This window comes from Mytilus galloprovincialis, chromosome 8, assembly GCF_965363235.1.
Source record: "Mytilus galloprovincialis chromosome 8, xbMytGall1.hap1.1, whole genome shotgun sequence".
NCBI lineage: Eukaryota > Metazoa > Mollusca > Bivalvia > Mytilida > Mytilidae > Mytilus > Mytilus galloprovincialis.
In genome coordinates, this window is record NC_134845.1 from 27600980 (window position 1) to 27627461 (window position 26482).

General features: G+C 31.9%; 1 protein-coding gene across 4 annotated transcripts in view; it reads right to left on the minus strand.

Moving 5' to 3' along the window:
- The window catches only part of LOC143085465 (sodium- and chloride-dependent creatine transporter 1-like), a 37152-nt gene extending 17299 nt beyond the window's left edge, over positions 1 to 19853 (minus strand). Inside the window, exons 1-3 of one of the 4 annotated variants that reach the window (XM_076261822.1) lie at positions 19762 to 19853; positions 17505 to 17823; positions 2192 to 2323 (exon numbers count right to left, since the gene is read on the minus strand). In XM_076261822.1, the coding sequence (XP_076117937.1) occupies positions 2192 to 2323; positions 17505 to 17679 (307 nt within the window). In that variant the 5' untranslated portion in view covers positions 17680 to 17823; positions 19762 to 19853. Of the gene's footprint in view, positions 1 to 2191; positions 2324 to 10945; positions 11099 to 17504; positions 18017 to 19761 lie in introns of those variants that run through there. The other 3 variants (XM_076261823.1, XM_076261821.1, XM_076261824.1) reach the window with 3 other exon arrangements.
- Between the last annotated feature and the right edge of the window lie 6629 nt (positions 19854 to 26482).

Consider the following 26482-nt stretch of genomic DNA (forward strand, 5'->3'; position numbering starts at 1 on the left):
AGTCAATTTTATAGGAACAGTAAAAATTATTTGAGCCGTGCATGTGGGTTCCGGTTGCACTGAGAAAGAGATTTTTTTCAACTTTTCACTTTTAGAAATTACAATAAAAATAGCCAAATCCAAACTATAACCTATAGATATGATTTTAAAACAAACCGAACTTGCGTATCTCTTTTCAATCAAAAGTAATAAGACATTTGATGAATCATATACCTTTTTCAACATCGTCCCCATGCTATTTTCATCCTGAAAATTTCAATCTTCATATGCTATTTTTTACACTGTAGGCGGGATTTTGGGATTAATAACAACTGTCAAAGATCGATATACCTTTTATCATTATAGTAATCATGTTTATATAAAGGATTATCATTTCTAAGAACTATAAAATAAAAAAATAAATTACCGAAATTATAAAGTCGAGGGGTTGCCCACTTTTAATTGCATGTATATGTAAACATAGAGGGAATTGTTATTTTAACAATTATAGTTTATTTCTGAATTATAGTCATGTTTTTTACCTTTTATTTTACTTTTAAAATTAAAAAAGAATAGTATATTATGCTTCTAAATCAAGGAAAATGTGCAAAACTTTACTATATTGTATATATATTTGGCATGATAATTTATTTTATTTAAAAAAAAATAGGAAAACATGTGTACTAAAAAAGAATTAGTATTCCAATATTCATCAACAAATAGTTTTAATTATTGGTACCTTCTGAAAAAAGTAAAAAGTCAAATAATGAAACTATTAGAATAAATCTCATTTGAATATCTTTTAATTTATTCAACTTTTGAATTTTAATTCAATAAATATTCTGAAATTTAATATAAAAAATATCCAATTAATTTTAACAACTAAAATATAAATGCACAATTTGAACAGAAATCTGCATCCAAACTAGCATTTTCTTTAAAAAAAAACAATAAAATATCTTTCAATTAATTATCATAATTACTAAATTTGTAATCATTTTTTACAATTTACCAAAGCTTTTAAATATATTCTGACCCTTTTGTGGGCAGTCCTCATAAGTTATTGTACAAACAATATGAAATTATCCAACATTCAAATCTCCTGCGACGGCACATTCTACTCATGTCCAACTATCATAAATGATAGATGGTTCTATGTTCCCACTAGTGTATGCCCTACTACCAGGAAAAGACCAGGTCATCTATTCACGCTTCTTCAGCCACATACGAGACATTGCTTAACAACACCAGTTACAACCTCAACCAGAAACACTATTTATTGACTACGAGACAGAAACCAACAACGCAGCACAGACAGGGTGGCCAGGGGTAACCGTGAAAGACTGCTTCTTCCACTCAACCCAGTGTATTTGGCGAAAGGCACAGAAATATAGACTACAGTCCTATCATGAAGAAAATAAAGACATTACTCAACTGATAGGACGAGCCACAGTACTACCTCTTGTTCCAACCCACCTTGTTGACGATGTTTGGTTAAACACTTTAGAAGACATTGGAGAAGCTGAAAACATACCCGCTACAACTTTATTTACAGATTACGTGACAGAATTTTGGGTTGAAAACTAACGCTTTCTATGGAACCACTTTTACACAGAAGGACCCCGCACCACAATTCACCCAAAAGGATGGCACAACAAACTTAAGAAGAGACTCAAACTTGCCCACCCCAACATCTACGAGATCATTAAGTACTGAAGAAGACACAGGCACTGACAGAATGCAACATTATCCAGTATGCATCAGGAGGAGCCCGCCAGACTCTAACTACTGAAAGACAGTTACCAACATGGACTCATCAACGTGGTAGATTACTCTGACGCAGCATCCCATCTTCTCTATTTGAACTGAACAATGAAGTGAAATATTGTAAATTTTGACTTTGTAAATATAATTTTTTGTTACTTTTGATGTATATATAAAAGATTGTATTTCTCATCATTTTGAATATAGTGCCCTTATTAATTATTTACCATAGTGCTTAATTTATTTCCTTATGCAATGCATTGATAAAATTGATTAATTTATTAAATCATGTTTGCAATAAAAGAGACTTGTATTAATATATTTATATCATGAAATTGAAAATTATTCAGAAACTAATAAACATAGAGACATATATTCTTTATTTTTCATTTGTAATTGTGCATTGGCAAAATTGAATTGTAATTTATCGTTTTAGCAAAATAAATACCTTGAAGTAACGGGCATATTTTCCATGCATTAAGTCCAGCGATACCCATAAACTGCCCAACAGCGACCTCTAGGTAGAATAAAGGTATACCACCGACGACTACACATATTAGGTATGGAATAAGGAAAGCACCTGAAATTAAAATTCATATCATCATCATATATTTTAAAGTAGATATGGGTATATGTCACAATACAAAATCGTTTGCAGTATGAGATTGAGCATGGAGTACCTGCTTCCAAGTGTAAAACTATGGAAGACGTATCATATAAATAGATAAGAAACATAATCATAATTGTCTTTTACATTGATAGAAAATATTATCTTTACATAATCTGTGAAATGTTTTCTTGATTCGTATACATTTAAGCTATCTTGTTTTCATCAAATATTCAAAAACCTTACGCCTACACTACCATGCAGACATTTCATGACACAGTCATAATCCACTATATATTCTTAATTATATTTTTAGTCTTATTTAATCACCAAATGTATTCCCACACGGAGTTACTTGTCTAGTCAATTCAAAGGTAATTTACATTTAAAGTTATGTCACATATTGAGTTGAAACAGTTCATGAATAATATATAAGTACAATTTATGATATGTGAAAAGAAGTCAATGCTTTATCAACGCACATTTATTCAAACACTTTCAATATGCACAAGTTCTGTTATATCTGGGGTTTGAAATAGTTCAGTAAATTAAAATACGACATTACTAAGTATTTCGTTTTAAATTCCGTTTCACAACTAAATCTTTGATTTATCTTTCTTCCTTTACTGAATTTAATAACGTTACCCACCAGCGAAGTTAACATGCAAATTAACGTCTCATCATGAGCAAAATATGCTAGATTTTAACGAGCACTCTTTATCAAATTTGGGGAACATTAGAATTGACTGCATGAGCTTTAGCTTTCAGTTTGAACATTGTGTTGTTTGTGCGTATCTGACTGGATCTTGTATTGTCGCTCTATATTTGATTTCTGGCTACCAAACGGATAAGTAAGGTATACAAAGTGTCGATATTGTTCCGAAAATTCTAAATTGTCAAAAATGAGTAGAAACAACTGACCAATACAAATCAAAAAGAAAAGAAATTTTGCTCATTCCATCAGTGAATTTCCACTACAATAGAGATTAATTCTATGATGATAACTGATTATAGTTAAAAAAAAAATCTAGTTGCTTCATACATTTTCCTCATGATTGGAACCACATAACTTTATGTCTCCATACCATATGCATTTCCCCTTAAAAATCAGTTAAGTACAAGGTTCTTGTCAGTGTTTTCCAAACAATAGCATATGCCTTTAAATGCAAAACTAGTAAAAGAAGTTTGAATATTATCGTACGTTTAGCCTATAAACACAGTTTTAAAATCGTGCTTTGAATCGTTTTGAATATTTTATAATGTCAACATTGGTTTTCGTTGGGATATCACCAATGTCATATTTTAAGGGTCCAATTATGATCTTCCTGTCTCTACTAATTTACTGCTTTGTTAATCTGGAAGATGTAATCATATACTATAAGACAGGAACTGGCATTTCAAATATCTTTAGTTAAAGTGATTGCATATTTAGATGGTCTTCTTGCGCTTACATGTTTTCAAAAGTAACGAGCTCGGACAGAAAATAATTTGCAAGAACATATACAAGTAGTATACAGGTATGGTTCAAATAGTATATCTTCAAAATCAAACACAAATACGGGAATGAAAAAAAACTTATTTCATTACATTATAAACAATAACTCTCGTTACATTGGACTTAAAAATTCTGCTAGATTTTTTGGTAAAGGTGTTCATATAATCTTACATGGTGCACACTGCTAAAACGCTTTTTTTCAAACATTAAGCAGTTAAAACAACAAAATATACCATTTGAGTAACAACAAGTATAACCTTGGGTTTTATGGATATCCTTAAATGCCCTCCTCTGTTGATGCAGAATTTATGCTAGAGATTGATAGATATGTCGATTTTCTCAAAAATAAGTCAATGGTGCATATACATATGGAAACGATTATTTCCTTCACATTTTCCATTCTAATTTCAGGCAGGTGAATTTCAATATAAACTTATTGTGATTCAAGTCATGAGTCTGTACTCCAACTTGTATCTATGTAAATTTTTGCACAAATCAAGTCATCCTACTTATTATACCATGACTGGTGGGAATACGCATTCACTCGAATAGATAACATTTAAACTATCTATTATGTCAAATTTCAGTAAATATAAGGTTAGAAATTCATATTATTTGACTTTCAATGTTTATCTTCACAAAAGAAAATGAAATTTCATCTCATTGACCACCTGGTCTTTTCTCACGAGGACTTATTTGTGAATAAATAGAGTTCCTGACCATCTTATATACTACTTAACATTTGTATATCTGTTTGTAGTGCTTATGAATTACCGCCTCTAAATATTCTCGAGTGTTTAAGTGGGGGTCAGATCACTTAAGATTTATCTAAAAAAAATATTTTACAAAAGTCTTCTTTATTGAAAAGAAGCATGGTTCGTTAGCCTAAACGAGTAAAATAAAGATATGTAGACTGTTTCGTTTGTCATGGATTAGAGCCTTCAAATAACAATCTGGCTTTTGGCAAAACATCCTATTTCTTGTCACAATTGTAATGACAAAAGAATCTTGTTTTCCCATCCATAATGTATCTGAATGGCTCGGTGTTTTTTTAAAGGGTTTCACCAATATTTTATCTATGTTCAACATGCGTTTATTTCTTTGAAAAAAATGTCGAAAAGTAATGTTTACCTAAACTTTCGCAATACACATCAAAGAGAAGTTTAAAGTGCAAGGAAAGTCATTATGTATATCATTATAAAGAATTAAAACTCATATATTTTATGTATCGAAAAAATAAATTATTCACATTGTGCAGTCACGTGTGTTATAATCCACCTATACTCGTATGATTATATGTACGAAGTATAAAATTTAATAGAACCAAATCTCAAATTGCATTTCAAGCAGACGATAAAGTTGAAGAAGATATGGATGACAGATATAAATGTTTGTCACGCTAAATATCTAAATCACAAAATTACAAACATTAAAAGGATAGTATCGAATATATTACTTAAACGGTTGACCTTAAACTTTTCTTGACATTTCGTGCGGTTTGTTTGTTTTATTAAGGTTTCGTATTACTACCGTTTTGGTACGTTACAGATACTTATCATTATATGGAGATTTGGTATAAATGGCAATGGGACAACGATCCCCCAAAGGACAAGGGTGTAGTGATCAACTTCAGGTCGCCGTACCGTACTGCACTTCAGATTCCTATTCAGTTTTGGTCGGTAACATATCTGTTTGTTTAAACTATTTGCAAATGTCTATTTTTGTGGTAATGAGATTAAATAGATTGATTTCGTACAACATTTAAGCAAATAGTAAAAACTGCTGAAAAGAGCCGATTTTAGACTGCTCGCAGATACTGAAAGCTATGGCCTGATTTTAACTAATGGACCGTGCTATACACTAAAAAAAATCAGTACAACAACATCACAGTCAGTCTAAAAAAACAGTTTATTTCTAACTTGTAATGGCATATAAATCGATTTATAAGATTTTACCTATGATTACATTAATGCTGCCTTAATCCAGTTTCTGTTTAGTATGCGTTTCTTTTTGGATGATAATGGCCGTTCGGTTTAAAACTTGTTTGAAAAACAACACCATCAGTTATATAAACAAAATCCCAGTCAGTTTTTAGTCAGTTTTTAGTGGGCTAATAATAATTGATGTCTCATTGAATAGTTCTTTTTTGGTTTTGTTTCTTTGGTATTGTAATGAATTCAACCTTATACAAACAACACACTGTATCAATGCTGCATACACAATTTCATATAAAAAAAACCCTTACAAATATTTGAATTATTTAGGTCTCAATAACATATACATTATTTTATAAAATGTTATGTTTCATATAGATATACATATTATTCTCACCAATGAATAAAAGAAGTGTATATTTTTAACTCCAGTTAAATGTTAATATTGACAAAAATGAATGGGAGTTTTCTGAAGAGTTGAGCAGTGGTATGCGTAGTTTGTGACAAAATGAACTTCAGTGGCATACGCAAAACAACTAAATGTCTTAGTAACGAAATCTTTACGATGATTCCCACTACTTAGCCAACTCAAAACTTTTTTTTTATCAAAATACGATTTTTACCTTATTGACATTTTTTGTAAATTTTAAGATTATCAGGTATCAGGGATTATTTTAAAGAGTTCGAGTTGAATGTATTGTAATGTATTTGATTCTTGCTATTCATAGATCAATTTATTTACTACGGATATGGAGTCCAGACACTACAAACAATGTAGAGGTATTATCTTGACATCACGGTAGAAGTTACTGAAGGCATTTTCAATAGTATAACACGAAATAAAATGTTAGAATCTGATTCGTCTTATTGTTAAACTTATGCTTCTAATTTTTCCGCATCACTTGAATCATTTGGTCTTAATTGGTCGTGCAAGGGCTGTATAGCTAGTCAAGGTCGTTAAAAACTTCCATCTGTTTGTTGATGGGATTTAAAACATCAACGACAACCACTGGACTTCAGTTCCTATTCAGTTTTGGTCGGTAATATAACTGTTTTCAAATGTCTATGTTTGTGGCAAAGAGATTAAATAGATTGATAAAAAATTGAATTCGTACAACATTGAAGCAAATAGTAAAATGCACTGAAAATAGTCGATTTTAGACTGCTCGCAGAAACTGAAAACTATGGCCCGATTTTAACAAATTGACCGTGTTTTACACTAAACAATCAATTAGTACACAATCTGCATATTCAGTACAAATACGTCACAGTCAGTCTGAAAAAACCAGTTTATTTCTAACTTGTATTTGTATATAAATCGATTTATAAGATTTTACATATGATTACACTAATGCTGCCTCAATCCACTTCCAGTATATTAAATATCTGTTTAGTACACGTTTCTTTTTGGATAATAATAGCCGTTCGGTTTAAAACTTGTTTGAAAAACAACACCATCAGAAGATCCCATCGTCCCAGTCAATTTTTAGTGGGCTTATAATAATTGATATTTTTGGTTTTGTTTCTTAGGTATTGTCATGAATTCAACCTTATACAACCAAAACACTGTACCAATGCTGCTTACACAATTTCATATAAAACCCCTTACAAATATTGGAATTATTTAGGTCTCAATAACATATACATTATTCTATAAAATAGTATGTGTCAAATAGATATACATATTATTCTCATCAATGAATAAAAGAAGTGTATATTTTTAACTACAGTTAAATGTTAATTTTGACACAGATGAATAGTAGTGTTCTGAAGAGTTGTGGAGTGGTATGCGTATGTTTGTGAGAAAATGAACTTCAGTGACATACGCAAAACAGCTAAATGTCTTAGTAACGCATTCTTTACCATGTTTCCCACTACTTAGCCAACTAAAATACCTATGATATTCACCTTTTTTACATTTTTTGAAAAAAATAAGATTTTCAAGGATTATTTGGAAGAGTTCGAGTTGGATGTATTACAATGTCTTTGATCCTTCTTATTTATATATCAATTTTTTTACTACATATATGGAGTCCACACACTACAAATAATGTAGAGGACTTATCTTGACATCACTGTAGAAGTTACTGAAGGCATTTTCAATAGTATAACTCAAGATAAAATATTAGAATTTGATTCTTCTAATCGTTAAACTTATGCTTCTTATTCTTCCGCATCACTTGAATCATTGGTCTTAATTGGTCGTTGTTGTCTAAAATATATTTGCAATTACATTTTACTCTTTAATTTTGTTATCATTGCGAAATTGTTAGTTTCTTCTATTCATCTTTTAAGTGTCTTATTTCTTTTTCGTTTGAATCTATAATCTGTAAAGTACATATCAAATACTAAATATATTTTCGTGTGTTGTTTAATGAACTTAATATCTACAGTCAAAACATTAATTCTATTTCTTGTTTGATAAACCATGTAAACAATGTTCTGACCTTGTATATTTATAAATGTTTTAAACAGATTGAACTTTATATGCAGTCGGGTGAAACATACATTACTACACTAACATTGTCAAGTCTTTAGTATTCAAGCTAGCTGACTTAATAAGGTCGGCCGTTGTGTGATGGCATATCTATATATATATATATATATATATATATATATATATATATATATATATATATATATATTATATGTTATTCAGGTCTCAGACAGGGTATATACTGTGACATTCCCGGCTTAGAGTTTATATCCCCTGAGCCGAAGGCGAGGGGGATATAAGCCCTAAGCCGGGAATGTCACAGTATATACCCTTTCTGAGACCTGAATTACACATATATTACGGATTACCCCTGACTTAATGTTATTTTCCAGTGCAGGTATTTGTTGACAACACATATATATTGAAAAACCCAACTTGATATGTTCGGCATACGTGAAGGATTTTCTAATTTGCTGTGAACATAATTTTATCGTGTATGTAATAATTTATAATAACACTTTTAACATTAAATTTAAGTATTAAAAGTGTAAAATGCGTGATTTTGTATCAAAAATGTATTATTGACTGAAGCACGTCATTATTTTCCCTCTGTGAGCCTCTGACAGTCTGATAGCTTTTGACTACGTCACATAGTAACCGGTGTTATGATGACGTTTTTGAGGTTCCAATTGGGGATAAAAACGTCGTATATACCCCGGCAGTTTCCTGAATATATACTGACATCTCTGTGTTGTTATCCAATCACAAACCTCGACACATTTGTAATCCGTAATATATATATATGTACACAGCCATGTATCACCATTACTGCTGGTGATCCGATGGATAAATTTGTTGTCGAGTTGTCACTGGCTCAGAGTTGTCACTTGCTCAGACCTACTTTTAAATATTTATAAGTACGTCTGAGCCAGTGACAACTCTACAACAGATTTATCCAAATTTATAAGTACGTCTGAGCCAGTGACAACTCTACAACAGATTTATCCATCGGATCACCAGCAATGATGGTGATACATGGCTGTGTTCATTATGTATATACAACTCGTTTTATAAACTAGTCTAAATTGAAAACTACGTTCAAACCTATGATTGCGTTGGATAACAACCGCAATTTTATACGTGTGCATGTAAACAAACTCCGTTGTAGAAGGGTCTAAATACAACACAAACAACATTTTCCAAAAGACCAAAAAAGTGAAAAAAAAGTATATTCAAACAAAACGCATTTGACTAACAGGTCGAACAACTGATGTTCTTTAACCCTGCTGACTGCCATTGGCGATTGACAAATAAAATTTATCACAAGATGTAACAAAATGGATCTTAATATACATTTAATACTAAACAGAAAACAATAAACTTGTGGCTAAGATGTTCTGCCACAAACATAAGGTGTCAATATTTTTTTTTTTTTTTTTTTTTTTTGTATACCAGATCAGGATTTCAATATAATACAAGCCCAAACGAAATAAATATTAACAAGTCTAAATTGAAAACAACGTTCAAACATAGGATTGCGTTAGATAAAAACCGCAATTTTTATACGTGTGCGTGTAAAACAAATGTCGTTGTAGAAGGGTCTAAATACAGCACAAACAACATTTTCCAAAAAGACCAAAAGAATATATATATTCCAGACCATATGAGTATTTGGACCGTACGTGTACTTTAAAACAAACACAGCTGTAAATTTATCATAAATACAATGTCTTAGAGCATACAAGTTTTGTTTTGCTTTTACACATGTATGAAAGTGCAAAACAATGTCGGGAGTTGTTGATGAAAGAAGAGAAAATGAGATTAATGATTACTGTTTTATTACACTTATATGGTTTTAGAAGTTACATCTTCCTTTTTCTTTGTGTGATTTAGCGTACATATATAAGTAACACAATACCTTCAATTCTTATGTAAATAGCTACACCATAAAGATTTAATTTCATATAATATTTGTACATACTTAAGAGTATATTGAAAGTTTACATACAGACATTAAAATAACAAAGAAGTATTAAATGTAAATTTGATTTACTAGAAAGGACCTTGCAGTTTCGAACTTGAACAGTTTTATAGGAATCTCGTCTGGTCGACTAACAAATCACATTATTTGATACTTGAATGCGTTTGAAGCTCTTAATCCATTGTAATTTTATCTGTTTCTAGGAAGCTTGTATCGTTATGACCGAGATATTCTTGGTATGATATCATTTAGATTTTAGTTAAAGTGAAAACAATTACGGACAAGTAATGAGACAAGATCATTTAACCAAAAGCTAAATGAAAATATCGGGTGAATGTACGTGTCGAATACAATACTCTTAGCTGTCACCCTCTCTGCAAAAATCAAACAATCGGTTCCTCAAGTTTTAGAATGCACAAAGATGCTGTTGTTACTTTATTGGTTACACAACGGCGTTGTTGTGTTTGAAACGCCATATATGTTTGTCTCCCGCAGTTTAAATATGCAAGTGTGTGAGTACGGTTTTCATCTTAACGACAATATAAATATATGGACACATTTTAATTCTTATTTGTTGTAAAATAGTGTCTCCTTAAGTTGAAAATAAACAAGTAATATTAAAAGAAAAAAGAAAATCGTGCTCAGTCTGATGCAGCATTAAATATAATACAGATGACTTCCCTTATTTTTGAAAGTATGATTTAGATTTAGCTATGTCAGCTGATTCTAAAATTTAAATGTGGCTTACCGCCTCCATTCTTGTAGCAGAGATAAGGAAAACGCCAAACATTCCCGAGTCCCACAGAAAATCCTGTACAAGCTAGTAAAAAGTCAAACCTTCTTGCCCATGTCTCTCTTGCCTTCATGTTTTAAAAATACTTGATTAACTTGAATCCGGGTGAGTGTGTACCTGACTATATATTCGTACTTATAATGCTTGTTATCTATTGAGAAACATGTTTACGAAAATATATACTTTACTGATTTATTTAATAAGCCTATGTACGCCTTATTTAGGTATAGATCTTACCTATTTTTCGTTAAAGGTAAAGGTATCTAGGAGTCAATCTTAATTATTACATCTGGAACCTTGAAACGCTGAGGAGGCAAACAATCAATGAAGTCAGATATGGGGTAAACATTTAGATTTCTGAATATAGACTTCATGAGGTATTTATAAACATATCATTCCAACAACAATTTCTAAATCATCTACGGGTTTGAAATTAAAATTGCTGAACCAACATTAGCAATCTAATTGAAAATCAGGGGTAGGTGGGCAACAATCCGCGATCAGATTGGTAAATAAACTCTTTTTACTAGCGCAGTTGCAATTATAGCAATATGCAGAACTTGCATTATACGATTCTTACATATGCAGACGTTGGGCGCTTGGTCTCAGTTTTGTTGTCTAGGTCAGTGAAAGAATATCAATGATCCAATGAAAAACGTACTCTTAAACTCAACAAAGTACGCAGATTTAAAAATAAAATCAGTAATCAGTATTGTATACAACAATATTAGATAGTACCATGCCGGAAAACCAATCTAATGAAACCAAGTTATATGTACTTAATTTGTTAAATAGACCACTTTCGAGTTCATCCGTCAGCGGAAAAAACTCGTCAATTATACGCGCCTTTATGACGTCATTTACCAGATAGAGGGGCTCGCCTGTATCCCTGCACTATTTACGTTCATCAAGCGTCTTAGTGATCGTCATTGTGCAGGATAAACTAGAAATAATGGTTGTTCTGTAGGTACTTAATGATAATTCCTTAATGACAGCAGTGCTGATTGCAATCTAATTGAAATTAAATCTCTCACTCGCTATTTTTTTTATTCTTGGTCGCTGCGACCAAGAATAAAAAAAATAGCGAGTGAGAGATTTAATTTCAATTAGATTGTGCTGATTGTCAATTTTGAGAATTCAATTTGCCGTATAATTTGTACAATATAGATTTATAGTTTTCCAACCACTCGCTCAACATTGGAATGGAAGTGACGACGCCCCTAAACGCACAAATGACGTTCACTAAAACCAGAGTTTTTGACGGAAATGCATCGAACTCGAAAGTTGTCTATTGATGTTGCATTTAAATGATGCATAAGATTCCCAATGAACACCACTTAAAGCATTATCGTTATGTTTATGAGGTTACAGACACAAGTTCATGTATATTATCGAAATCGTTAGTTGTTTTAAATTTACCTCTAGATGTGTATTGTTTTTATAAGTCGTATACCGAATCTCCTTTTATCCATATTTAAATTATTTTGCCGATAAAAAGTTGGCTACCGATACCTATTTTTATATATAATTGTATGTAGCAATTGTTCCTTTTATAACAAATACAGAAACCTAATGTATTTATACAGGACATGTACCGATATGCATGAGCGACCACCTAATATGGTGAGCAAAAGGCGAATTATATATAGACAGTGCAACTTTTAAGGTGCAACTGACATATATAAATGTTATTTACCTTTGATTTTGTGTTTTGCGTAAAAATAACCACAATTCAAATAGATTTTTTTTAAAAGCATGCGGTCTTGCAGACATAGGTGGAACATGAGAGTGCGTTTTACCCTCCAATATCCTATCAGATATAAGTAAGACGTTCACCAACATAAACACAATGCTATCCCTTACATGTGAAACCACAACAGTGACTGTCGTAAAAGGAAACATAAGAAAAGCGTAAACTTTAAATTTATTTTTTATGCATAACATAAGTTGTAAAACGGAAAATTAATCTTGTAAAGCCCAAGATACTATCTGCCTACTGAAAATTAGGCTGTAACTTGCTGGGATATATACAGTCATTAGTGTAGCATACTCATGTTTACATATATATAATTGTATATAAACTATGACAGGGCACAAAATAGATACTGGTTGCTCGAAAATAGGTGCAAAATGCTTGTAGCCTTAGGTTTGACATTTCCTTCAGGAAATAATGCATCCCTATGTCTTTCAGTTGAATGACAGCTGTTCATTTTTTTAGTTAATTTTGTATACTTCATGTTTACATATATTCTATAAGGGACATGAATCAATGCACTCTTTCCCTTCATTTCCACAGGCACTTGTCTCAGAAAAAAAAATTCCTGTATACCTTAATATAACACTGTGTTATATTAAGGTATATAGGACATTTTTTTTCTGAGACAAGTGCCTGTGTTCATTTCGCTTTTAAGCTAACAGTATTCAGGATAATTATCATCATTTGGTGATTTGTGCATGTAGGTTCTTGGTTCGTGTTAGGAATTGGTGAAAACTTCAAAGTGGTACACTCATTTTTGGTCCGAATTTTACAATCGTCCCACCCAAACTAATATGTTTGCGCTAAATGTCAGCACCTTTGTTATCACTGGCGTGGAATATCACGATATGAGGATATTAATAAATTAGAAAAAACTTTGCTGCTTTTTCTTAACCTGGAAAAGATTATCTATTATCATTTTGGAGATGAAACCCGCGTTTTACTTAAAGTAGATGTTTGCGTTTTTAAATTGGTGTGTATTTCTAATATGTAAAAGACCGAGCTCTCTCGTCACAACTCGGCCGATTCCGTATCTCAGAAGGAGAGTAGCGGAGTCAGCCGAGGATTGCCGATTGAGACCGAGCTGATTCACAGAGGGTTCATTGCTACTCACTTTGAGTAAGATATATGTTCCTTATATAATTCCCAACTGTCGAATAGACAACTTCATTCATATTTTGAATAACAAACTTGTACCTTATTAACCGCAAATAGTAAATATATGACTAGAATTCCTTCTAACTTCAAAAGTGCATCATAATTATGCTTAGCTATTAAAATCATGTGAACTAAATTACTCAGTAAGGAACATACGGAGCCCAAAAATATGTCGAAATGCTTTTGGGTGATACACATTGCTTTGTATTCTGTATATGCACGAAAGACAATATATCCAGCTTTACTTTTGATGAAACTTTTATTTTAGGAAAGTGTGTACTTGTTATTTTTTTCTCTGATAAATACTCAAAGCACATTGCAGATTTAGGGTTCATAACTTCGTACCATGTTCAGAAAACAACAAAACACACACATTAAGCTGCGATACTGTAAATGTTAAAGAAGATGAAAAAAATATTCTGATTTGGTCATCGTTAAAACTACAAAAATGTATATTTAGAGGAAATCGACCTCTCTTTATGTCATAAACGTCAGCTGAGTGATTATGAATGTAAAGTAACATGACTTTTGTATGCACTTTTGTCACAATAACAATAAGATTTAATTCACTGCATAACATGATTCCTATACATTATAGATTTATAACACATCTAGATGGATGAGTGTTGAGTTGACTTGGTACTTTCCATATAATTTGTCTATGCAAAACAAATCACTGAAGTTAGTCTGACCTTTTTTTGAACCAATTCGTTGGTACTCATAATATTTGATTATTCAAATTTTTCATAAAGCATGTTTTTCTCATACTAAAGAAAATTGTTCTTGACCTACATAGTGAATCCAGCACTATGAAAAGACTCACATAATCACATTGAAGTCATTGAAGAACTTGTTTTCATAATTATGCTATGACAATAAAAAGATATGGTGGATACAAGTGAATTTTACAAAAGATTTCACTTCAATGAAATTTAAGTCCATTTAAATATCTTGGGGTATAACTACAGTTACTTATTGATTTTTTCAAAAAAAGTTTATGATATATAATTCAATCGATGCAGTAACAACACTTTTAAATGTATTTATAGTATAGTATGTCACATTTTGAAGTGACATATAAATTATACATATACATGTATAGTGTTTCGGATGTAAATCTAGTTATATACTATTCTTTTTTTAAGACTAAATATTTTACCGTTGTATTCTGTATAAGCAGAATATTTTTTGTCATGTATATATAAATGGACCTTTTGAGTCTGAAATAAAGATTATCTTATCTTATCTCATAAAGCAATGTTTGCTTTAAAAATCCGGCGTCACAGTTCGCATGATCACCCTTTATACAACTGTATAAATAACTTGAACAATGCAAATTTGAACCATAGGTTAACAATATATACAATAAAGACATCAAATCTAGTTAATTTGGTCGTTTCAGCTAGTTTTTCTCTCACGCTATGGACTAGCTATCCTAATACTATGCATCATTATCATGTTTCCGACCCAGACTCGTCTATCTAATGCTCTATTTTGCTTTCAAAAAATCCTTAACTTTAATCAACAATTGCAAAATAAAAAAATAAAACATTTAAAATAAAGGTATATACGACGTTTGCTTTTGTGTGCAGTGTTACCTGTTTTTTTAAACACTGTCAAAAATCTAATATTAAATTGGTATGGGGTTTATTTTTACATAAAGCTCTCAAAATGACCTTGGCAAATTTCAAGCATATTCAGAAATAACAGGCGATAGATACTTGTGAATACAGAATAATGTTGCAATCAAACTTGGTATTTTTCGAACTCATGATTTAGACAAATTAAGTACGGTCTATTTCAAGTTAGTCTATAATAGTTAAACAATATGGTAATCAAAGTTGTTGCGTAACTTTATATAACTTTTAATCTGAATATTATTTTTCGGTTACTTAAAGAAATATGAATAGACTCAGATTTGCTGAAGACACGACAGAAAATCTTACCATTACGTGATTTTCATACATTATAGATATTTCTAGAGAAAAAAATATATAATCTTGTTTGTTTCATCTATGTTTACTTTTTTTTTTTCTTCTTTGACAAAAATAGGTTTAAAGTTTTTAAAAACCAAAAACATTTCCTTATCTATTTCTGCAGCTCATATTTTTGTTTAGTATGAACGGTCGCCATTCAAATAATTGGTAAGGGAAACGGGAAGAGACAACCACCTTACCAAAGGGCAGAATATAGTCAAAGGACACCAATGTCCGTTTGAATTCCGAGTAAATCTCCATTGGAAAAACATAAGGTGTTATACCTTTCTACAACTGATTAATTAACTCCAAGTGGCAAACAGTACATGCATATTCAATACAAATGAAGCATTGAATCAAGTAAGCAGGTTGGTCGGGAGAGAAGACGGGGGGAAATGTGGACTGCCATACAAAAAAACAGCAATCCTGCATCTATATATGCAAATAACAAGTCGAAAGACTACCAAACTATAAAGGAAAAATGCTGAAATGACATATTCAAAGGCAATGTTAATCAAAGAAACGTACAAAAAAAAGAAAGAAAAGGCCAAGACAATGCAAGAATCTAATGGTACCGTGTAACATCACCTGTTGCGTGGCTTCAAGGCCTCAAGAAACTATTGTAAAACACTCGTAGTTGTTTTTAAAACGGTTTTTCATGTAGCTATATATCATGCCATCGTCACTGTCGTGAAAACTTTGTGTTGTCTTTTTTATTTAACGTAATTTGCAGAAAATCAGTAGGGCCTATTGTTTTTTTTTTTAATTATCTATGTATATATAGTATGTTATATACATAATCTACTGTCCCCATGGATATTTCATATTAATTCACATGGCAAGGCTGGCTTTATGGTTCTTTTTAAACCAAATATAGCGTGTTTACAAACCTTAACAAATATATTCACACACGCATATACTAATGTAAGAGTTGTAAGATGACACCAGGTAAATAGTACCCTATATAAGTCTTTGCACACTTTAAAGCATATACGGTTCCAATCACTGATTTGTTTTGTGTGAAAATAGGTATTAACAGCCGATACCCGATTAGTTTAGCGTAACATTATGTGATAAATAAAATCTTCTGAGATTTGTTGTTGTTTGTTTATAAGTTTATAATTTTTTTCTAATTATGTTTGCATTTGAAAGCAGATAAGTTAGAAAATCTTAAAATCCTATAAGAATTTAAAAATATACACCTGTAAACTTTCAAAAACAAGCTTTTTATATGTGCAACTATTTTTATTTATTTCTTATTCCTCCTTCCTTTACAATATTCTCTCGTTTAACCTTATTATAAACTATACTAAACTTGCATATTGCTAACAGAAGTAAATTTGACAAAGCTGTTTTGCAAGCTTGAATAGTAGACTTTTCTGTTAATTTCTGTGTCATTTGGTCTCCTAAGGAGAGTTGTCCCATTGGCAATCATACCACATCTTCTTTTTTATATTTTCTATTCTTTATTTTTTTCCCATAATAATAATTAGTAAAAGTTGCATCATTATACTGAAACATGTACCTGATGAAAGTAAGTCTAGAAAAGCGATTCATAAAATATAACGTGGTGTTTTTATTTTCCCACTATGCAATAAAATTAAAATTAAAAAAAAGAACTTACCGCCTCCATTCTTGTAGCAAAGATAAGGAAAACGCCAAACATTTCCAAGTCCAACAGAAAATCCAGTACAAGCTAACAAAAAGTCAAACTTTCTTGACCATGTTTCTCTTGCCTTTAGATTTGAGCCATATTCCTTCTCATCGACAGCTTTTGCAGCCTCCTGTTCCTTCCCCATGGCTTATCACTATAAATCAATCTGTGTCAAACCGGTTTTTAAATTTTAAATTTTGAAAATTTAAAAAGAACATGAACAGACCAACTTTTCGATTTCCTATTTACGATGAGCAGCCAGGTATGGAGTTGGGTAAATCTATTTCACCTTTAAAATATACAAACAATAAAAACTGTCAAGTATACTACTGTATAAAACTGTGTGCATAAATGCTTAACTTATACTTCAATCTAGCCTCTGAATGTGAAGAAAGATTTAAAAGTTCTCTTTATAAAGTAAATATCCTTCTTGCAAAAATAATTTAATTTGTCAATTTTGAGAATTTCCATGAGCAATCACCGACCGAGACTGCGGTATACAGGTAAAACTATATAATACAGTATTATGACTTATACATACTTATGTATATTGATATCCTTATTTGAGAGTTATAAGATGTTACTTATGTCATAAAGTATATTAGCCTTCAGGCTTGAGATAAACATGTTGGTGAATATATGAATATTATTAATTATCTTTCAACATTAGCTTAGGGGTTCGATCGATGCATTTGATTGAGACAACTACACCCAGCACGCCCAGTTTTTCAGTTTGGAAATATTAAGCTTAATATTTTCATCTTAGTTGACAATTTGTGTCTTACTTTTCATATGCTATTTAAGGTAACACAATATATACCGATCGTAGCAATGTTTACATGTGCCTTTGCGTGAGTTGGTGTTTTTGTATCACTTTTGAAAGATTGTTTCATGGGTTCTCAGTCTTGGCAGATCACAAATAGTCTGCTTACGAAGGATGCGATGTTATGATTTCATTTCTAAACAAGCATACGTTTAAGCAATTTTCGTTTATATTTTTAAGTGTGTGTGCATGAAGATGGTCAGATATTCAGTTCAACAAATAATTATACTTGAATCTAAATAATATATGTGCACCAATACCAACTAAGTGAAATCAAATGATGTGTTACCTCATAGTATATTCCTCCATTTGTAAAATGACTGGAGAATATATATTCTTTGAATAAACTAAAGAGCTTGAATCACTACTTGTTTGTTTTAAGAAAAGTTTGCTTTCACTTGTCTTATAAAAGGTTCTGTTACTTATCATGAGTACTATTACTAGTACTGTACTGTACATTTTTATTTCATTTAATTTACTAGTAATTAATTACGTCAAGATCCATGTTTGACTTATTCGCGAAGATTTAATTTCGCGTTATTGATTTACTAGGGAAAGTCGCAAAAACGAATCGATTGCAAAATTGAGTTGGTTTACAGTAACTGTCTTTTAAATTGGTTGATGGATGAAGCTCTTTTTTGCACTCATTCCTTCATTATTTTCGAATTTGCCGCTAAAACTAATAATACATTGGTCATGGGTATTGCACTGCTTTTAATTGGTAACCCTTTATGTCTTTATACGGACTTGTATTTCTGTCTTAGACAAGAGTACACAATCGTATGCATCAAACACTACAGTCTTTTTAGCAAGTCGAGAAAGAAGGTACGTTTTGGTTTTCGTTCCAATGAGAAATACATTTATCATTATATAGCAACATTTTTGAATATGGTAATTAAAAAACAATCTTGAGTTCTGACCTTTGTCCTATTTGAATATATGTACTTGCTTGTATTCAAAGACAGTAATCTTCCATGAAATACAAAATGACGAGGATGTTGACAAATATATATAGCAATGTGCGCACTTCAACAATAAACAATGACAAGCCGTATAGTAAGCTATAAAACACCCTGACAAGACAAACGTGAAATAATCCAAACGAGAAAAGAGACGGCTTAATTTAAACAAGAAAAAATAAACACAAAAACATATGTGACAGAAAACAGCCAACTACAACCACTGAATTACAGGCTCCTAACTTGGGACAGGCACATAGATAATGTGACGGAATTAAATATGCTTGTAGATTCGCGCTAAACAATCCCCTAACCTTGGACAGTGGTGTTACTGCACAACATTATAACAAACTATAAAATCAGATTGTAAATGGTTGATTTTCCAGTTTGGCACTAACATAAAAAAAAAGATACATAACACTAAGTGTTAAAAAAGAATACTCACAGTTACTGAAAACTAGTTCTAAGTCGATTCCAATTAATTCTATTTTTTTCTTAAACTAAAATATTAATCAGTACACATCTAAAGAATAAGTGTAAAGACGTCATAAACAATCTGAGAAATGCATGCAATTATGTAATGCCAAAATATATTAATTTTATGGATATATATATGCTAAAAGGTGTCATAGCTGCAAAGCCATACACATGTAGTTATCTATCAATCTTATTATAGTGTTTAACTGATAACCTTTCAAAATAGGGGTTTAAAGGATCATTAAGATAAGATAAGATACATGTAAGATAACATATTTTTATTCCAATTAAAGGGCCCATGACGAGTAAAGTACTAAATAATTCGTACAATGACTTTAATTATTGACTAAATAATTTTGATAATGATAAAAGTAAAAATATGATCAGCTAAATTCTAAGATCTTAAACCACCACCAGACCAGAGCCATAAGCATATATTAGACAAGTAAAAATCCCAGTAGTCTACATGACTTATCATAGTGTCATATTTATTAATTGACTGTTTACAAAGCTTTTTGATTTTTGGAATACTTTTTGTGTGCTTAGATTACCTTAGATGTATTTGGCAAAACTTTTATGAATTTTGGTCCTCAATGCTCTTCAACTCTGCACTTTATTTGGCCTTTTTAACTCTTTTGGATTTGAGCGTTACTGATGAGTCTTTTGTAGACGCCAGACGAAACGCGCGTATGACGTAAATACAAAATTTAATCCTGGTAGCTATGATGAGTTTATTGACAATTATATGTAATATCAGAAGTCTATTACGCATTACTAGAGTAATGGAATTCTGATATTTTTTACAGGCAAACATTCTTAACTGGTCACATATTAACATATCTCTTTTATATTCATAGTTTTTTTAGTTCAAATTCATTTATCAATATAAATTGCGTTAACATTTGTTGTTTTGTTAACATGCATCATCTTTAAGTACTAGTTAGGAGATAACTGTATTGTATTTTAAGCTCCGACGGCATCAATTGGGGATTTGATGGTTGCAAATTAAGTTTACTAGCGACGCGTTAGCGGAGACAGTAAACGGGTATTTGCGACCATCAAATCCCCAGTTGATGCCGTCGGAGCTTAAAATACAATATTTGTATCTCCATTCTAATGAAACTGACAGAAAACAACGTTAAAACATGTAATTAAAATCTGTCATATGCCGTCTGCGCTTGTGCGTTCGTCCCATAGCATCAATTGTCAATTGAATTCAATTGATGCCATGTAAAAAAGTGACGTTATCCAATCAAAATGAACGTTACAAACGTTGTTGCATTAGAATCTTAGATACATGATTTTTAAAGTTGTTATTGACTTTAAACTAGCATTAAAAAAACTGCGAGTACTCTCAGAGTCGTGTAATTTGTGTATTTTGATGTTTTGAGGTGTGTATAAATACCCTGCCTAACGGTTTGTGTTTTAAAGTTGTTTTTTCTGTTTTAAATCGATCGGATAAAAAAAACCTTTCTGACTGATTTTTATAGTTTGTTCTTATGCTGTACTGTTACATCACTGTCCCATGTTAGGGCAGAGACATATAAACAAGTGTCTCTGGTTAGGGGGAGGGATTAGCGCCACAAACATGCTTCCAAAATCAAGAGCCTGTAATTTTGTGCTTGTCGATAATTGTTGCATACAATATTTCTTTTTAGCTTGCTGTTTTGTTCATTAATGAGTCCGTTAGTTTTCCTGTCTGAATATGTTTTACATTTGTTAGTTCGAGGCCTTTTACAACTTACTATTAAGTATGCGTTTTACTCATTGTCGAAGACCGGACTGTGACCTATATAAATGTTATCGTCCTCACGAATTATTTTTGATGGAGAGTTGTCTAATTGGCAATCGCACCACATCTTCTTATTTTTTATATCATAACTACAAATGCAGTTTACGGGCTTTATAAACATACTAGAGGCTCTAAAGAGCCGGTGTCGCTCACCTTGGTCTTTGTGCATATTAAACAGAGGACACAGATGGATTCATGACACAATTGTGTTTTGGTGTTGGTGATGTGTTTGTAGATCTTACTTCACTGAAAATTCTTGCAGCTTACAATTATCAAGTAGTCACAATGGGAAATATTTAGTAAAAGTTCACAAAACTTAGAAAAATTGTTAAAAATTGATTATAAAGGGCAATAACTCCTTAAGGGGTCAATTTACAATTTTGGTCACGTTGACTTATTTTTAAGTCTTACTTTGCTGTTACATTATTACTGTTTACAGTTTATCTTTATCTATAATAATATTCAATTTCTTAAAATTACCAATTCAGGGGCAGCAACCAAACAACGGGTTGCCTGATTAGTCTAAAAATTTCCGGGTAGATAGATCTTGACCTGGTAAACAATTTTATCCCATGTCAGATTTGCTCTAAATGCTTTGGTTTCAGAGGTATAAGCCAAAATCTACAGTTTATCCTATGTATTTTTTAGCCATGTCGACCATCTTGGTTCACAAGCGAGGTCATCGGACACAATTTTAAAACAAGATACCCTAATATTGATTGTGGACAAGTTTGGTTAAATTTGTATTAGTAGACTAGTTTCAGGAAAGGATTTTTGTAAAAGACAACAAAAATTTACGAAAAATTGTTAAAAATTGACTATAAAGGGCAATAACTCCTAAAGGTGGTCAACTGACCATTTTGGTCATGTAAACGTAGTTGTATGACTTTGCTGAACATTATTGCTGTTTACAGTTTATCTTTATCTTTAATAATATTCAAAATAATAACCAAAAACGGCAAAATTTCCTTAAAATTACCAATTCAGGGGCAAAAGCCTATCAACGCGTTGTCCGATTCATCTGAAAATTTTAGGGCAGATAGATCTTGATCTGGTTATCAATTTTACCCCAGTGTCAGATTGCTCTTAATGCTTTGGTTTCAGAGACATAAGCCAAAATCTACATTTCCCCCTATGTTCTATTTTTAGCCATGGCGGCCATCTTGGTTGGTTGGCCAGGTCACCGGACACATTTTTAAAACTAGACCAATGATGATTGTGGCTAAGTTTGGTTAAATTTAGCATGTAAAATTGTCTATTGTATATATTAAATATGTTATATTTCATACATTCCGTTATAAAAAAAAATCTGCGTTTTGTCACTCATAAATCAGTCAACAAATTAATTTCAATGATTTAAAAATATTTTTTTTTACATTGTTGTTAAATAAAGCTATGAAAATACAAGACATTAACAATTTCCTCGTTTAAACTGAATTGCATACAAATGAACTGAATTTCTACACCTTTATTCAAGATTTCTAGTTTCATAATCTAGTTTTACATTAATTGTACGATGACTGTCTCCGGTTTTATACCATTCTGTACTATCTAAGTTAACACATCAGTCTAATTAAGGAAATCTTTGGGTGATCGCATTTACAAAGCTATGACTTTCTCATACAGTATAAAAGATATTAGTTTATTCATGGGTGTTAAACTGGTGTTGCTTGATCGCACATGACCTCGGGTTTCTGTCCTTAATCGGTTGAAAATTATATAAAAGGGTCATCTAATAGTAAAATGTTATTATTCTGACATCTGATGTCTTAAGGTCAAGGAACACAGTAGTCATTTATCTTAACCAGTCACTTGTAACGCCTAAACTATTCAAATTGATTTCATTTACGGGAAAAATGGAACGTGATTGTGGCAACTGGAATATAACCGTAATTAAGCTTTCTCAGCAATTAATTGGTTGCTACTATGGCGTAGCATCAGCACAAAAGTCTAGACCTGAATTAAGTTATTTAGTCTACAACTTTTTAAAGGAACAAGTGAACTGATTGTTTGGAACATGGAAATTTGACAAAGTTTATAATAAAAACCGCCAAGTTTTCAGTGTGTGATCGGAGTGGGGAGACGGATTTAGAGGGGGTCCCGGGGTCCCAAGGCTGTCCGGTCCCCAGGGTGTCCGGTCCCCCTTTTCTTGGAAAATATGGTTGATTATACAGTGAATCACTGAAGCATGACCAGAGCGGGCCCCTTTTAGGCAGTCAGTAGACCCATCTTATGAAAATTTCTGGATCCGCCACTGGAGTGGGGAGTTATAACACACCTCGTTTATTTCTATTAAGGCTCCCTATATAGTTTCTATTTTGGCGTTAATATTGATTCACTTATAGGGTCTTTGCATCGGAACTAAACACATTTATTCAAAAACCAGTTGTTGGCATGACACGGGTTATGTTCTTCTCATATATGTTATGATGGTATGATACTAAACCCCTAACGGGAAGGATTGTGCCTGATGTTCATATGATGAAATCAAAATCTTTCAGTCAGTTTAATTGAAGTCTGGAGCTGGCATGTCAGTTAACTGCTAGTAGTCTGTTGTTATTTATGTATTATTGTCATTTTGTTTATTTTCTTTGGTTACATCTTCTGACATCAGACTCGGACTTTTCTTGGACTGAATTTTAATGTGCGTATTGTTATGCGTTTACTTTTCTACATTGGCTAGAGGTATAGGGGGAGGGTTGAGATATCACAAACATGTTTAACCCCGCCGCATTTTTTCGCCTGTCCCAAGTCAGGAGCCTCTGGCCTTTGTTAGTCTTGTATTATTTTAATTTTAGTTTCTTGTGTACAATTTGGAAATTAGTATGGCGTTCATTATCACTGCACTAATATATTTGTTTAGGGGCCAGCTGAAGGACGCCTCCGAGTGCGGGAATTTCTCGCTACATTGAAGACCTGTTGGTGACCTTCTGCTGTTGTTTTTTTTTTTCTATGGTCGGGTTGTTGTCTCTTTGGCACATTCCCCATTTCCATTCTCAATTTTATTTTCTAGTCTTTAACTTGATATACCAAACCTGTTAATAATTGTAGCTAATGATATTTGGTATTGTACAACCTGTATTTTAGAAAATTCTAAAAACAATCGGTTGAAATGAATAATATTTTACGATTCAACACGCTTCTTTTACAACTAGACCGCTCATATGTTTATGTTTAACATTATATGCCGTACTAAGATAGCCTCCGTTTGCATCGTAAAGTTATTGTCGAAATATTTGTCGTTATTATTTTAAAGTACATACAATGTAGAAGTTCAAAATGAATAGATTATTTGTACCCCCAATAAGTTATTCTTTTTATATGAACAATCGAGTAGTTTTTTACAAAGTTGTCCTTTTGTGATGCTTCAGTCTCTGTCAATAATTTGATTTTCGGATAATTTTTCATAAACCAAGCATTCACAAAAATACTATTATAAACAAAGTTAATACAAAGTATGCGATAAAATTCTTAAAATAGTGCCTTTGTTGGTGAACTAATTTAAGATGTAAGGCAGTCTTTATATTGTTTGTCAATACGGATATTTTTTTAATTAAATTTGGTCTAAATAAAATTTTGAAATCATTTTTAATAAAAGAATGTATTTCCTTTTTGCATAGGTCTGGTTCTTTGTCCGGATTTGTCATAACTTAATATGACCCCTTGGAATTTATTAGATCTTCAACGTTTTAATCAGGTTTTGGACTATCGAATATTTTTACCTGGACCAACACTGAAGGCCCAACTCCGGGTGCGGGATTTTCTCGCTGCTTTGAAGACCCATTAGTGTCCTACAGCTGTTATCTGTTCTTTGGTCGGGTTGTTTTCTCTTTGAAATATTCCCCATTTCCATTCCCAATTATTAGTTGGCGATATGAGCATTTGATCTTATAAAATTGGTGCCGTTAGTGTTACTATTCATTATTTTTATTATTCTTTCCTAACTTCGTTACAAATCAAGACTAGGTTGCACACGTTATACATTATGAATATACAAGATGTTTACGAGGATCACCTTGAATGACTTTCTTCTGATTCGGTAGCAAGTGATATACAAAGATTAATGATATTAATGATATGTATCATTAATACAAAATTGGATACCCAATGTAATTTGATAAACCATATGCGTATTTCTAAACTTTATTTTTTCATAAGTGTTGCTGACATTTCGTAAGAGACTGAATCATTTCAAATAACACGCATGTATTTCAAAATGTTTAATTATAAAGAGGGAAACCACCATCTGTGTCTAGAAAGGTTACTAGATGAATGAGTTCATTGCTATGTTCCCGAGACAAACATCCGGGGTGTTGTGCTTCATGCTTGTTCTTTCAACTATTTAAAGTACGATTAAATGATTTCAAAATTTAAAAGCATTTAATTTAACATATGTACGATGTTTTTTTGCACACCCAGTGACTGATGCATGTTTTATAAGCTTTAATAAGTATGCATTGCTCAGATCTAAAGTGTATCCTTAACTGTTTGGTTCTTATATTTTCACTGGCCTGTGGCGGCCTACGTCATATTATTAGCTCTAGGCCTGGGGGACTTCAAAAATACTAGCCAATCGATTTAAAGGAAATGGCCATCAATCCAATTATTTCCGGGGAGCATATCCAACTAATTTAGACATCACGTGACTTTTGTGACGTATAATAGCCGCCATTTTGTATTATATTTCCCCAGTATAAAATGCATAGATGCTTCAATAAAGTTTAATTTTCTCATAAACCTGATCCGTTTTCTTACTTTTGCAAATCAATCCTTGATATTCAAACATATTTCCATCAAACAATGTTTGTCTTAACAGTTTAATTTTTGATTAAATTCGGTCAAATCTGAATCGTAAAAACATGCACTTTTCTCGTCATTTCTCCGTTGACTCAATGCT